At 39.9% G+C, this 16,665-nt stretch overlaps 2 protein-coding genes across 2 annotated transcripts; both read left to right on the forward strand.

Annotated features, from left to right (window-relative positions):
- The first annotated feature begins 2,221 nt into the window (after positions 1-2,221).
- On the forward strand, positions 2,222-10,450 carry si:ch73-364h19.1 (uncharacterized). Its single transcript, XM_063904361.1, has 5 exons — positions 2,222-2,477; positions 2,954-3,063; positions 5,226-5,318; positions 6,625-6,795; positions 8,453-10,450. The coding sequence occupies exons 1-5, from the start codon at positions 2,327-2,329 to the stop codon at positions 8,612-8,614; spliced, it is 687 nt and encodes a 228-aa protein (XP_063760431.1). The 5' UTR covers positions 2,222-2,326; the 3' UTR covers positions 8,615-10,450.
- A 604-nt stretch (positions 10,451-11,054) lies between these two features.
- Positions 11,055-16,415, forward strand: si:ch211-120g10.1 (butyrophilin subfamily 3 member A3). The gene is made up of 10 exons (XM_063904996.1): positions 11,055-11,170; positions 12,792-12,861; positions 13,281-13,379; positions 14,006-14,107; positions 14,189-14,323; positions 14,407-14,544; positions 14,636-14,687; positions 14,775-14,801; positions 15,409-15,435; positions 15,526-16,415. The coding sequence occupies exons 2-10, from the start codon at positions 12,802-12,804 to the stop codon at positions 16,083-16,085; spliced, it is 1,200 nt and encodes a 399-aa protein (XP_063761066.1). The 5' UTR covers positions 11,055-11,170; positions 12,792-12,801; the 3' UTR covers positions 16,086-16,415.
- Positions 16,416-16,665: the final 250 nt, after the last annotated feature.

The following is a 16,665-nucleotide window of genomic DNA, read 5'->3' on the forward strand; positions in this document are numbered from 1 at the left end:
CCTTGGAACATTAAAATACTGTACAGACTCGATATTGTGATTGTTTCGCGTTCTCTGTGTTTGCTTTTTATTGACTTACCTTTATCTTTTAACCAGCCATGAATCAATCAATCAATCAATCAGTCAGTCAGTCAGTCAGTCAGTCAGTCAGTCAGTCAGTCAGTCAGTCAGTCAGTCAGTCAGTCTGTCTGTCTGTCTGTCTGTCTGTCTGTCTGTCTGTCTGTCTGTCTGTCTGTCTGTCTGTCTGTCTGTCTGTCTGTCTGTCTGTCTGGCTAGCCATCCAAATATGCTAACTAACTAATGTTATCTTTTGGATTAACATAATTTTGGAGACACAAAAATGAATCATTTAAAAAGGGTTAGGGTTAGTTGTTTCTAAAAATAAATCAAACCAGCAGGCAGTGTTTCTGAACTCTTGCATTTTCCAGGAGTACCTTTCACTTCACTTCTCACGCTAACCCTAAACTTCAGAGGTTTTCTAGCACTTCACAAAAAACCTCTGAAGTTTAGTTTTTGGTTTATAAACTATAATGAACAAACCATCTTAAACAATAACATAGTAAATCAAAAGCACTTCCCTCGTAAAGAAAGGATAAATAGATATAAATACAATTATACATGAAATTGTCCAACTCCATACTTTCTTACATCATAATTGCTCTATTTAGAAAAAAACAACTTATTGTGAGGTTTCTTTTTATCTCGATCTGTGCTAAAATCCTTTATTCTTCCATCTATAATCTGTATTATTTACTTAAAAATGCTATATATATTTTTTATCAGTCTCAAGTTTGAGTATCCCCCTTCTTACATGAGCTGGGCAGCTTCTTAACTATTTCGTTAAGGTTTGAGTGTTTTAAATATTAAGGTCACAGTCACTTGTGAAAACAAAAATAATTGCATGCCCTCACATGTAAGTGAAGTAGTGCTTAACTTTAAACAAAAAAAAACGTCTTTGACAGCAAGACGATTAATATTAAAAGGCCGATAATATTGCAAAAACGTCTTAATGTTGTCAACTGGTATTTTAAGTTGAAAAATGAGTTTCCAATAGTTCCCATCCATGAATACTAATGCTACATTTTTGTCTCTTTGTCTGTTTATAAATCATCTCAAGACAGGACCCCCACGGTCTCCAGGGTAACGGGACTCCGGCTCTGGCATCCAGTGAGTTAATCTGGTCTGGACTCCACAGAGCAGACTAGACAGCCAGGAAGCAGCAGTAGGCATATTTTATTAACATTACTTGAAATGTGTGTAATGGAGCTGTACAACGTTATCTGCGCTAAGTATTCTTTTACCCACTAGCATTTATCTGACATTGTATTCTTGTTTTATTCCTTCTTATTTTTTTGTCATTATAATTTTAATTCTGTTATATTCAGTCCTGGTATTACGTGTTGTATTTAATCGCAAATCATTAGAGTTAATTGTCTATGTGTTTGGTTTGTGAAGCACAATGAGTGTACGAAATGTATAGGCCTATACTTTAACAATTCAGATTATTAGCTAATACAAAACCAATTATAAACGATATGTTGTTATTGTTAAAGATAAGTAGCTTGGTAAACAACGTATTTACGTTTTTCACTTGTGTTTTTGTTGAAGGACAGATAGCCTACATTCATACTGTGTTGAAACAAGGATTTTCCCTTTACAAAATAATTCAAATGAGCTCCACCTTCACTAGCTGTGATGGACACATGCATAATGCAAATATAAATCATAATCCAGTATTTAAATGAACATGTTTCTGTAAAGGGGTATTACGTATTACTAATACTTTACTGCTACTTTGAGCATATTTTGATGCTAATACTTTTGCATGATTTTGACCTTATTTAGATTTTTACTTGTAACAAAGTAGGCTAATTCTACAATTTGGTATTTCTACTTCAAGTTAAGTAAAATATGCGAGTACCTCTTCAATAACTACATATTATATTGGTGTCTTAAGGAGCCTTGATAATAAATCTGTTGGCAGTAGTGTCTGCTGCTGCCTGCTGTCCATAAACCAAAGTGCCGAGCTCACAGCCAGAGCGACGTCACGCGTTGGGGAAAGAGGGCGTCATTTCGCCTTCACACACACACACACACGCACACGCACGCACGCATGCACGCACACACACACACACACACACACACACACACACACACACACACACACACACACACACACACACGCACACAGTGTGGCATGTTTACCGAGTGGAGAGTTTGATCGGAGTTGCAGAGAGCGCATGTGGACTGTGACCCTGTCCGAGAGCGAGCAGACAATGAAGAGGAGCGACTGAGCTGGTCTCCGTTTCTTTCTCTGATAAATAAGATGAGAGGCTTTGTGTTGAACCTGATGAGTTCAGGAGGATTTTTGAAGGCAACACTCACAGTTTACACAGAAGAAATGTCCACAACTGAAAGTCCCACCATGCCCTCCTCACAGCTGACATCGGACCAACTCACAGTGGTCGCTGCATCGTGTAAGTAAAACCTTTAAAATGTCAAAAATATTCAAAATAAATCTGATTTTGCTCGAAAAACACGTGTTAGGATAATTGTGTACTTCCTTTGTATTTGCACTTACTGCAACAGTATGATAATAGTTGTACTAGATCGTTTCTTTTTATAGATAGCAGCTACTTTGACTGTCACATATTGCACTCAAATTTAACACATAATTACAGTAAGTGGGAGAATATGTCTATTATTTTCCAGCTGTCATTGTTTTTTGATGGACAGGTAGCACAAAGGAGAGAAATTACACCTTTAAGTGTTCAAATTGTAGAGGCAGACTGTCAATCAGACTCATCATATGAATCAACTGCACATATTTGAACTGTTTAAAGGACAAAACTGCTCTTTAACAACTTTCACAGTGCGAAAAACACGCTCACACAATGTCTGTCTGTTTAACACTGATTAACAAACATGTCCTTCTCTCCTGAATTTCTCACAGTTTCTTCTTTGGTGTTCTTTGTGGTGATTGTGGTGCTGCTGTCCATTATTTACCGCAAGGATCTCCAGTGCTGCAAGCTATGCTCCTATCAGGGGCAACATGCAGATATGGTAAGATAAAAACTAAAAACAAAGTGCCTTTTGTGCTGAGTTTTTTCTTTTTTAAAGTGACTTGTACGTTCAGATGTGATCCTGATCCAGCACAGTTGATGAGATCACACTAGAAGAGAGATGGGGGGGTGGGCATAGACTCAAAGACACCATGTGCACTCCCTTAGTGTCGCGCCATTAAGAAGTGTCAGATTCAATTTGCATGGCTGTGGGAAAAACAGACTACAATAAACTTGATATGATCATTGTAAGGCGATGGATTTGCCTCAGTTAAATTAGCTGCCCTGCAGAAATATCCGCCACAGCCACTCTAATGGAAATGGACAGAATTAGCACTCAACACGCATATTGATGCTACTTCAGCACCTTATAATGAAATCACTGCAAATCAGATTTTCTTGCTTACTCTGGCATAGCAGGTGAAGCAAAACAACCTAATCGTTGAGGTTGGAGTGTAAATCATTATTAATCACATAAACACCACAACAATCTCTGCCTGAATCAAGCTGTAAGCGAGAGGTGCAGGATGAGGTGAAATGAAAATGTAAACACAGAAGTAACTTTTCCTGGGTTGTGTATTCTCTCTGCATCCTCTTCCTGACTTGTTTCTCACCTCTCAGAGTCCCAGGGGTGAAGTTTGAGTGTTATCTTTGGATTCCAGGGACTCATACCACCCCCCTTCAACAGACAGGAAGCTCTGTTCAGTTGTGGTTTTAATGGTGAAGTCCTGTTGTTCCTTTTGAGGAACTAACAGAGCGTCTCACTGGAAGAGAGCAGCATTTTGTTACTACTGAGTCTGTACACCATGTGGCATGATAAGACGCCCTTACAGTCAGGTCAGTAGCTACAGTAAAACACATGACGGACTGTAAACAGTGCCAAAGTCTGCACCCATATTGTGTATTCAGATTTGAGTTTCATTCGTTTATGTGATCGAAAAAGGAGAAGCATTTTTTATTATCAGGAGACAGAAAGTGAAGGTTAGTTGACAAACACACAAACGCTCTCTCATTGTGCTCCTGTGGGACATTTCATGTCTTCAACTCCATCGTCACATACCTTTCCCTGCTCCAGTTTGCACCATGAATAGTGGGCAGACCCCAGTGTGGGTGTTGGGGACACAACAGGGACAAAGGCTTTCCTTTAGGTTTGCAGCGATGAAAAAGACACACTGCCGCTGGGGTCCTCCCCCGACTTCAACACTGATTTAACACGGTTGTGCTTTTTCACACTGGATGAATCAATGGCAGGAGACAAAGGACAAGTCTCCCTTTTTTCCCTTTTTTTTTTTAAAGAACTTTTTCTTTTTTGCTTCTTAAAAGTACAAACCAGTGAGGGAAAGTGATCTCTGACATCACCTTTTTTGGAGTCGTCTCCATCTCTCTGAAATGATGTCAGGGTTATGGCAAAGGTCGTTTGAGTGCGTCACTCTAAGTGTGAGTGATGTCATTGTTTAACTAGCCTGCATGGGAAAATGATAAATCACATTATTTCATACTACTCTACATACCAAACTTAAACTTTTACTGCCTCTTGGTCAAAGAGAATCGCCTCGGTAGAAACGGTAAAAGTTTTATTAACGACTCTTAACCCAACGCTGGATTCGAATCCCAGTCAAGCAACAAATTGACTTTGTTGTAATGCCGACCCGAATGACATACAAGGCTATAATGTGTATTGGAGTGTGCTCGTTAAGAGGTACCTGCTGCAGTTACGAGGGGAAGAGAGAGACAGAAAAAAGACCACACGGTGTGTTTTGTTGCCTAGGGACCCTCAAAACACAGTGGGACATCACATTGTTCTTCACACAAAGAGACTCATTTAGACCAGAGGCAATTACCTACTTTTCCAGGCAGTCTTTTTTCACCACATACAGTGAGACTCTGACAGGTCTTGTTTCTGAGTGGGAGGGACAGGGAGGAGGCACGGAAATTGGAGGGTGGTCGCCTTATTGATTGGATAATTTATGGTATTGCTAAACCAGCCAGTGTCTACAGTGATTAAACAAGGCATGAAGATTGGTCAATTGAGCTGAAATGAGTGGATTTTTTTTTACTAATTGCAGCAGGATCCATAAAAATATAAACTAATAAACGCCTGTCATGAATAACTAAAGCTCTGCTTGCTGAGACACACTTATTCCATTACTGCTTGTTTTACAGGGTGCTCCTCCTCAGTACTACAGCAGCAGACAAACACTGGTGGGATCTCCTTGTCTGGAGCAGAGTCAGATCATGGATGAGAACGACACTCAGGTGAGAGAGCCTATAATGCATTAGCAACATCTGCTATTAGCCTCTAAAAGCATTTAGACTTCTGCGTACTCTGTGCAGCAGATAAAGACACTCTCAGTTGCTTTATAATACAAACTGTACATTTTACTCAGTAGATCAATAGGGACTCACCTGTCTCACTCACTCAATGTTTCCATTACGGGAGCTTTAAAGGAATACTTTACACCAAAAATACACATGTGTTAATAAAATACTCAGCCCGAGTTACCTAAAGTTGTTGAAGAAACTTTATTTGTCTCGCATGCCTCCACAGCGAGGAAAAAACGTAAAGTCTTAATGAATTGAATCCCAACAACTACGTAAAAAAATCTGTTTACAAACTATCAACTCATGCAGTATAATCCAAGACTTCTCACATCGGTTTTTACCAAGAAGGTTCCTAATTGAGTGAAATGACCCAGAAGTATTTAAGTGGCCATCTCCGTAATGGCTGGGCGAATTCTCTAAATGTTAAGGAAATGTGTTGAAATGGTTTCTTTCTTATCCCATTTACTTAGGGAACAATGCAGAATTATTTATGAAGGGAGAGGTGATAATGTCATCACACAATTCCCTACAGCAACAACACTTAAAGGGACCCTTGCATCACAAACAACCAACGTCCCTGTTTAATTGCACTTGTCAGGATAAATTGAAAACATCATTCTAAGGAGGTGTGATTCTGTTTTCGACAAGAGTCTTTATTTAAATTGTACATTTGCACTTATGTTCTTTGTTTTATGAATGAGGTTTCTTATAAAAAATAACTTGCAAAGCATCGCCTGTAAGTGTAGATGGATGGTCTATTTTTACATATTCTCCTTCCCATCTTTTTTTTGACTATTCAACCACAAACCAAGTCTCATTTAAGGAGCAGTATCAGCCGTTAACTACTCTAGGAACACAGATTTCTTGGCTAAGGCTACTTGTCACAACGAGTGAAAATCCTGCGGAACTGTAAGAAAGTATATACTGACGTGTTTCAAATAGTTCAGTTTTTGTGAAAATGCATGTGTTAGTGAAGTAGTGAACATCGACTGGGTCAATAAGAATTGGAGATATAGTTTTGTAATAGTTTGTTTTCAGATAAAGATTTGTTTGAAAATGGGGTTTGTCTAAGGCAGTTGTTCTCATTTTACCCACTAAATTTTCCTCCAAGTATTGAGGGATCACAGGATGTAATTTATACTCATGTGGTCATTTTGGAGGTCAAGCAGGTTTCAATGATCCACACATCCTCGGCACATCTTCCTGCCCCTCATAAGTGTCCCTCTGTGTGTCTCAGCAGGCGGGTCAGCTGTTCTACATCGGCCTGCCCTCCAGCTACAGCCTCCCCACTCTGGACTCCCCCATGCCGAGGCTACCCTCATACGAGAGCGTCCGAAAGAAGGACCGCCAGAGGCAGATCCACATGATGATCGCAGACCGCTTCGGCCTCAATGGACCCATTGTGACTGAGGTCGGTATAAGCAGGGATTAACACTCGATACAGTCACAAATGCTTTGACAATGAAGTTTTTCAGGTGCTGTTGTTGAGCCTGGGAACAGAGGAGATATTGTACTCCTATTACAGGTTTAGCTTCAGCTCATATAAACTGTCATTATCAAGGCTCATGGGTCTCTCCCAGTGAATAGAGATAATAAGAAGCAGGCTCTTTCTATTATGACCACGTTGTCATGCAATATTGTAACAAGAGCTTGTTCAAAGATTAGATAGCATTCAGAGTGCGGTAAACAGGAAGCACTATCTGCTCGTCTCGCGCTCGCTGCTGAATTATGCTGGCAGACGCGTTTCAAGGTTTTACCGTGTTGATCTTTTCCTGAGCTTTTGACTCGCACAACGCTTGGGCAAACAAGGTAATGAGAAAAAGGCACATCAAACATAATTAAAGCCTGCATCCTGAGAGCAAACAGAGCCCGGGAATGCAGCTTTGTGCTCCTGTCTTCTACTGTTTTTTCTACTTTGACCTCCGTCTTTTTTCTGTAATTAAACAGTCCTCAGCATGGCTACCCATCCCTTACACACACACACACACACACACACACACACACACACACACACACACACACACACACACACACACACACACACACACACACACACACACACACACACACACACACACACACACACACACAGAAACACACAAAGAAAGCACACACAGTCTCAACCCATCACCACTGAAAAGTCTCCCTGTCCCAACTACAGTTTGACTGATGGTCCCTTAATTTACGTCGGTCCTGTGGCCAGAGGCAGGATAGTAGTAAAACTTTGTGGCACGGTGTGTGTGTGTGTATATGTGTGTGGTGTGTGTATCACGCAGAGGGCAGGGCACTAGGGTTGCTCTTGTCGCCTGAGGGTCCCCAAGCAATTAAAAGATAAGAAGGCCCAGTGTGAATCTGTCCGATGTGATCAGAAAGATAATGCATTGGAGTGGAATATGTTCCAGGCGGCTGAAGTGAAGATTAAATTGTAGTGTAAATAAAAAACATGTTCCACTTATTTTTAGGGATTTCAATCAGAACTCAGGGTGTTATAAGAGAAAAACGTTTGTCCTGGGACTACATAGTTTTTATATGAAATCACAACAATGGTCTCAAATGGATGGATAGCAAGGACTTTGTCTTTTAGCCAATAAGCAAAAACTGCATTGAAAGTCTTGGTTAGGATCGCAACATGTAAAATCTCCTCTTTTTTTCACCTCTTGCAACAAGCTGTATTGATTCAATTTGTGACTCTAATCTTTCTAAGATATTTTTTCCTGTAAATGTACCACTTTCATCTCAGAGAACATCTTAGATTTTTCCAGTAAATGACTTTCATTTCGGAAAACAAGTTTTTTCTTTGAAAATTACTTCCCTCAGCTGGTTCCATAAATGATTTATTTTAAACTACACTGGCCCGAAATACGATATCCCTTATCCCAATGAAAGTCCAATATTTTCTCTCTTTGAGTGTTGGTTTTGGTCTCTACCAACTCCTAAAAGAAAAGCTATTTGCTACAATATTTTCACCAGCTAGTTGCTCTTTTGACTGTCAGCTGTTGTTACTGAGCAGCTGTTTTGGATTTAATTTCCAAAGTAAATATTTTCCTGTCTTTCTGCCGTTCCTCCAGCCTCCTCCAACATATGAAGAGACTATCCGCCAGTCTATGGAGCTGCCGTACAACATCCTGTCATCCAATCTGGACATCTCGTGCCCTCAGAGTACCTTCGCCAATACGGACACACCTCATCTGATCAACTCTGAGTCCAACAGCACTGTTCTACCTGTGTGATTTTACTGAGCAAGCATCAAGCTATCTCGTGAATGTGAAGGACGTGTGATAGCTTTACATACACAGATCAAGTTACCAAACGAAGAAGAGTGGATTAAAACCTGATCTTCTTCACTTTACACAAGCTGATACCTCAAGACTGAGCTCAAATTGAGAGACAGCTGATGAAGGAGCAACCAAAGAGGAGTTTTGTGAAGAGACCTTTGAATGTTAAAAACACTTTGTGACCATTACTGTACATGCTGATGAATTTCAAAGGAGAATCCCAGGATATTGACATTTACTGAGGTGGCTGGTACACCTTGAAGAAGAAAAAGGTGGAGTACAAAATACCAAAAAAGGGAACCACTATTTACTTTGCTGATTATACTATCATGGAACACTTGTTTACTCTTTTATTGTCCTAAACCAGAGACCTCATAATGTTGTCAATAAGGCCTGTTTGTATCTTGCCAAGGTTGTGACATACTGCCATAGAGCATTTGAGAGGGTCATTTAGAAGAAAAATAAAAAGGTATGAATGATAGTGCGTTCCATGGACTTATAATAACACATATATGTTGCTTTTATGAGCAGTTTGTTCATTAAGGCAGATTGGGCTCTTGATGATTTCTCACTTTCAGAAGCATTGATTTGTTTGTTCTGCTGTTCAGCAGCTTGAATGTGAAATGAAAACAAACACCTGTGTGGAAACCTGCTTTGTTTACTTCATCACACAAAGTCATTCTTGCATGTACACTCGCCAAATTTCTGTCCTGCACATTGTCATGTACTGTATTTATTTGAAGAACGACGACTCCTCATCATATCTTAAAACAAATGTAATAATTATATATTAATTTGTTGATGGACCTTTCTATTTTGTCATCATCAGTGCAAACGGAGAGGCTGGGATTTGATATTTTCATGAATTTGTATGTGTGGGTGTGTGAGAGACAGAAAGGAACATTCAAATTAAGAATTTTATCCAACTTTCTTCTTGAAAAAACCAAACTCATATTTAATTGTGGAGAAATGTCTGCCCCTATTTCTCCTTTTTTTCTTCAGCTCTTTTGATATTTTTGGGGGGCAGCTCTTAAACGACCACAAAAAATATCAAATTAGTAGAAATAATCACAAAAAGACAAACAATACTATTCATAGTTAGTAATGGTTATTGGCTTTTAACACCTTGTCCGAGACATACCAAATATCTAATGAGCCTAAATCACATTTTCTTTGATGTTTCGTCTCATTGCAAATTAGTCATTACTTTTAAAATCAGAGAAGTGCATTAAGCTCTCAGTAGATCAATGAAAGCCTGTTTTGAGCAGTATGTCATTTTGTTACTATTTTTACGTTTACATGAATCATATGACCATGTTTAGTGTTACGCGCATTTCAAGTGGAAAGCCAAATCCATGTCAATAGGCTGCAGAGCCTGCATGCAGAATGTTGTACACAGCCCTCCTCTTTGACTGAAAAACACAAAAATATCACTGTGTGTGAAACTCTAAAGTCAACCTGATTACACACAAGCATATTATCCCACACACTGTGTTGTCCTTTTCAACTCTACTCAGATGTTTCTTTTTGTGGAGCCAAAATGCAAATACTTTTTTCCCAGTTCCAAAGACACAAAGTTGCATAAAAAGTGATTATATGAGCCTAACTTTTAAATTAAAAATAAGCAGCAGCTTTATAATCTCCCCTCCCAAATTTATATTTCACATATCAAGTATATGAGCATTTAGCCAGAGGGGGGCGGCAATCTATGTTAATGTCTCTATGTACATGTATGCTTCAGTTTAATAATCAATAATCAGTTCTCATCAGCCTCATTGATATTATTGGTACTTCACATACATTATGCTGTCATTTAATTATATTAAATTGTTTCTTTGTCCGAAATACAGCATTGTAAACATACTCTATACTCCCCCTTTACAACCTGCATTCAAATATGACTTGGGGGTGTTATTGGCAAAATGCACTTAAGCTGTCAGAAGCTAATTTAGTTGTTTTGCAGCAAAACGACCCCTGAGTAATATCTTTATAAATTATAGGACTATTGCATGCAAGAATCATTTTACTGTTATATCTGAGGTGGAGCTCACTTAAAATACTTTACACTGTTAGGCCGGTAAGTTTCTCACCATGCATTTTATTAAATGTTTTGTAGGACTTATGCAAAGTAAAAATAGACATTTAATGGATGTAATGTAGAAAAATTAGTGCAATATTTATATAAAAGTTTAGTAAGTAGTAGTTGAAAGTAGCAGAATGCACAGTACACCAAGGTTGTATACAGACATCAATAGTTAAGTTATACCAAACTGTAGACCTGAGTCATAATTACCTTCCAAACATGGCTACGTGCCTTGTCCACCGGAGGACGTCGTTCGTCACTGACGGAGAAAACCGAACCTGCCCGAGCAGCCGAGCGTCAGTCTGGCATGTAAACAAGGTCAGACACTGCAGCATACAGTACCAACACTTCCTGCAGACACAGACATCAGCTCGCTTCTCAACTCAAGACAAGAAGAAAACTTATTTGCAAAACCTACGAAGAGAAAGGTAGGCTCGTGCGTCATGTGCGCGCTATCATTATTGTTATTCCTGTTGTTGAGCTGGACGCTCTGCAGTTATGACATAACTACTGGCACAAATAGGTGAAATAGTTATTTCTGTTGCCCGCAGAGATGCAGATACAGTATTTTTCACATTATAAAAGGGGTATATCTGCAGCTATAATCCAGATTTGCCGCAAAGTCACCCAGCAGGTGTGTGTTTACTTCATGCGCAGTCATCAGCTGGCCTCAAACTGGGTCGCTTCTAAAAACTGCAGGGTCATGTTTTCTCACGACATTGATTAACCATTTTAACGGAGCATTTATTTTGCAATCACGTTACAGTGTTGTTTCAGTCACTACAATTTGGTGATGCAAAAACTGTAATATTTCCGATTTAAGCATTGCATGAATCATCATTACTGCATTGTATTGAAACACAGCATATGAATCCACTTACACTGCTGTACCCAGATCCATGAGGGTTGCAGCTTTTTGGAGCTTGACTGATCCGATGTGCTTCATACACAAAAAAGATGACCTGCATAACTTTATTCATAGCCAAACAGGCCTCTATTTATGACTGTGTTCGAGACAACTGTAGATAAACTCCAGTGCTTCATAATTAAATGGGGGTAAAGTGCAAGTACAGATAGGATTCATTTATGCCTTTATGTACACCCAGTCAGTCTGGGTCAGCATGAAAACCTGACTGGTCATCCCAACATCTTCAGTGCCAGCCAGACACTGAGCTACTGCACTTTTCTGCAGAGGATGATGGACAGAAAGTAATTTAGGAGGACAGTAGAGATATTGAGACTATCCTAGGAGATGGAAGTGTGCAGGGCCTGGCATGTTTTAGGCTGCCTGTTTTGATTGCGGCATAGGATCTCTTACTGTATGTGTACTATCTTATTACAGGTATTCTGATTCTGATATGACCTCCTAAGAGACCAATTCCTCATGTTGTACCAGAGATGATTTGACTTTAGTATCTATATGTTTTATGCCTGCCCAAGGCGAGGCTGTGACCACGGTGACTTTGAAAACTGATGCGATGTTTTTAAATTGCCATGTGAACTTTCCATCACATGTTTAATGATTCACATAACACTGGTGTTTTGGATATAAACATCAGCAGCGTTCCAGTTCAGTGGCTGACTACAGATTCAAATCTCACAGACCACAACCTTTAATGTGTTTGGGGTTCAAAGTCAAAATTTTATCATACAATTGTTTGCTAAAACGATTTAATAGCAGCTGTGACATTTTACTTTAACACAGGATGACAAAAAGCTATCAGACTAGTAGTAGTCAGATCTTTAGTAGATGAAGTACTTATATCCCATAAGTAAAAGAAGAAGTCTAAAAATGGTCCATTACAAGTAAATGCCCTGAATTCAAAATGTAATTAAATAAAAATATGTCCCACTGCAATGAGGACATATTAAGTGTCATCAAATGGTAATACTTTAGCCAATTAGAGTACAAGTATTTCAAAATGATTTAATGACCTGTGTCAGAGTGTCCAGGCTGCTTTCAGGAACACATAGTCGTGTTTTTGCTAGTAAATCATTTTCTGAACTCACATGTATTTGTGTTTATTCTCTGTCGGACTCTTAATACAGACCCGTCAAGATGATGCAATGTTTTCACTTCATGTTGGAGCCGGCCAAAAACTTTACAGCCAAAATAAAGGTAAGGCATTATTTTTAGTCAATTTTCCTCTCGAAAAAGAGCCCAAAACATCATGTGTTTAATGTGCAAACCTGTTTTTGGGTCAAATCAAGTAGACAGTTGACGTGACAACAGTTTTGTGTACCACAGGACTACACACATTTCTCCATTCCTGGTGTGATTGAACAAGAGAGAGCTTCTGAAAGACACTGGAAGAAAAGGGGTGTCTCTCTGTCTTTCTCTTGTTGACAGGAACAGAGCCTCGGTGTGCATTTTAATAAGGCTCAGTGACCCCATGCTTTTCTAATTTGACCTTATTACTCTGAGGCACTTGAAAAGCAGCACTGACGTTTTTCAAATGTCCTTTCTTTGCTGAGATCTCTTCTCTTTTCCAAACACATTCCCACAGAAAATCCTTACATTTTTTATTTTTCTCACAGGAATCACGCAAAAGAGCGCAGAACGAGAAGAGGGAGCCTCTGGATGAAGATCAGCTGTTTGTTGTGGATCTGGCTAGAGATCTAAGCCGAGTGTGCCAGGTGAAAACTCCCTCATGAAAACAGAAATGAAAAAAGAAACTCTTCCCTATATATACACTCACTAACTACTGTATACTGTATGTAAGTATAGTTGTTTAATCGTCAGCACAATCGGAATCAGAAACAGGTTTATTGCCTAGTAGGTTTAAATATACAAGGAATTTGCTTTGCTGTGTGTGAAGCACAGCCCTACACACATGTAAACACAGTTAGAGAGGATCAATTGTAAGAAAAGGACCAAGAAATTGAACAATTATCTACTCTTTTTAAATAAACTATTGTAACTTTAAAAAAAAGTTGTATATACAATGTCACCATGCACCATAAACACATCACAAAAGTCCTGAATTTTGTACGTTTTTTGATCTAGTTGAAGTGCACTTTAAAATGTGTTGTATTTTAGCAGTACATTGAGAGGCAGAACAGAGTTTTTAATATATTTTCATAGGATGAATATTATTATAGGGATCTTAAACAACATTATCACATATCTTCCTTAAACTGTTTAGCCCTGGTATTGAGCTAATTGGGACAATTACCACAAATCAGGGACCAAAAGAAGATTAGTTATTGTCTTAATTTCCTGTCTTTCACCAACCCCATGTTTCCCTCCCTTGCCTCTGCAGAGGTCAGAAGTCCTGGAGCACATCTGGAACCTGGATGACACCTGGCCGACCCCTCTCTGCAGGGTCTTCGTCCTGCAGTGGGCCTCCATGCTTGAGAGCAAGGTGCTTATCTACAAAAATAATGCATTGACTTACTGAATAGAGAGGTTTTTTTAACCACTAAAGGCATGTTTCTGTGTGCAGAAGAGGCCCATGCAGACTGATGGCTGGCCAGAGATGGAGGATGTAAAGCATCCTGATATGATTAATGAGCAGGACCTGCTGGAGGCCAAAGCTGTGATTCTCAACTGGATCAAGGACCTGAGAGCTCAGCCTGAGGTGAAAAATATAAATAACGTGTCCTGCTATCCTGGCAACGTTTACTCAGTAGACATATTTTATTAATATTGACCATCTTGCAGCAAAGTGTGTGGCCCGGGGAACCTGTGGCTAAGGCTCTGGAGGACCTGCAGTCAGCCTGGCGTTGGGGCCGCGCACCCAATCTGCTGGCCGCTATGGAGCTGGTTTTCTGGACTCTAATTGTGCAGCGCCCAGATAAGGTAGAAGTCCATGTAACAGTGCACACAGTCAGCTTAACTTCTTGTTTTTATTGGGCAGGTGTAATACAAACCTTTGTTGGTGTTCTTGCAGGATACCATCCCGCAGCAGTGGCTCATGTGGAAGCAGAAGACTCAAAAGATTGGTATTGAATTAAAAATGAATCAAGTTGATTTCTGTTATAAATCTGTAAAATGTCAATCCTTATGAGTCTGTTACTCTCTCCATCCAGGTAGCATATCCTACATCCCTCAACCAGGTGAGTGACATTGTATAATAGCATACAAAACATTACCTACACCACTGTGTTTTAAAACACTTGATGTAGAGATCAACATTTCAGTTCTCTTTGTATGGACCCCATAAAAAGAGAACTGAGTCAGCAGTGGCTCAGTCAGTAGGGGCCTTCTTCCGCTATTGGTTTGGCAATCTTATGTTTGATTTTAGTTTGTAACCATTAAAATACAGGATTATCTACAAGGCATTAGGTTTTAAGTGAAGAAGTTAACTAGTGTTTTCATCCAGCTATCTGAGCAAGCAACGGGAAGACAACACATTTGATGTTAGAGAGTGCACCAGAGCCCTTTCTCAGTTCTGGTTCCAATCTCCATGTTAAGAAGAGGAGAATAAGACACATAATTTGGTTTAATTTTCCATTCTATGTCATCCATTCTATGTATAAGTTATCTTATTTTTTATTTCCCATCTTGTGTCCCATAAACTTGATACTGTATTACTTTTTCATTTGATGTCTAGGAAAGATGTCTTCCGTTATTGTTAAGCATTCTGTACTGCTTATCTTGTGTGAGGGGTGCTCTACAAACAAGGCGTTTTATTATTGCTAAAGCCCCTCTGTTTTTTTGCAGTGTGGGATTGGATCTCAGATGCTGCAGGTACAGCATTTATTTGATGAAATTATAAATATAAACGTGAATCTGCGCTGTACCTCTATGTCATTTAAACCACGTTATTTTTCTCTCTAGTGGAGGTGACTCTGGATCTTGACACAGCCAACCCTGACCTGCTCATCTCCTCCGACGAAAAGCGGATGCGCTGTGGTTTTGAGAGGAAGGATATTCCCAACTGCCACCAGCGCTTCGACGGCTGGTGGTGTGCCGTTGGGATGGAGGGCTTGGGCTCTGGCCGCCACTACTGGGAAGCGGAGGTTGGGGAGCGGGACTGGAGGCTGGGCGTGGCCAAAGAGTCTGCCCTGAGGAAAGGCTTCAAGTCCCTGAACACAGATACAGGTTACCTGAGCCTGCGGCTGGAGAGGGGCTCTGAGCTGAAGGCGCTGACGGTGCCTTTCACCGCCCTGCCGCCTTACCTCATCCCCCGAAAGGTGGGCATCTACCTCGACTACGACCGCGGCCAGCTGTCCTTCTATGACGTGGACAAACACATCCACATTTACACCTACAACGAGTGCTTCAAAGAGAAGCTGTTCCCGTTGTTCGGTACAGTGGAGATCATCAAGGATCTGGTGATCAAGTCTCCAGCAACTAAAACCCAACGTATCTGCCCCACGCCATGCATCTGGGGTTGAGTTCCGTCCTCTCCCTTTAAAATCCAGTAGATATCACATTAAAGTATGATGGTTATATAATTATCACTGGGAGGAATCAGAGAGCCTGATGTTAAAGACCATTATTGAATAGCTCCACTAAGTGACCACCCTCTATGCTGCTGCTGCTTTAACGTAATCGTCGCAAACACTTCCTCACTATAGAGTTACAGTGCTATTCTTTGCCTCCACATAATGTATTTTCATATATGTAAACAAAAAAAACCCTGTAGTATTACTGCAATGGTATGTGCAATATTAACCCTGCATTAATGATGCATTTATGTGAAAATAAACCAAATACATGTCTTACTTTTTGGGTCTGTCTTGTTTTTAAGTACAACATGAAAAGCTACATCTTTACTTTGAGAGAGTATTCACCTGAGAGCTAAAGTGTGTTGTACATAATCACACCATCTCCCTGAGAGGTCATAGTATCTCAAGTAAATAATATGGTGGTATCAGCCTCAGCATGTTATCTTGTATCTTGTTCAAATTGGGGGGTGCATGTCACTGTGAAATAGGGAGGAAACAGATTTAACATGATGAGACATTGAAGGAG

This window comes from Eleginops maclovinus, chromosome 16 (genome assembly GCF_036324505.1).
Source record: "Eleginops maclovinus isolate JMC-PN-2008 ecotype Puerto Natales chromosome 16, JC_Emac_rtc_rv5, whole genome shotgun sequence".
In the NCBI taxonomy this organism is placed as follows: domain Eukaryota; kingdom Metazoa; phylum Chordata; class Actinopteri; order Perciformes; family Eleginopidae; genus Eleginops; species Eleginops maclovinus.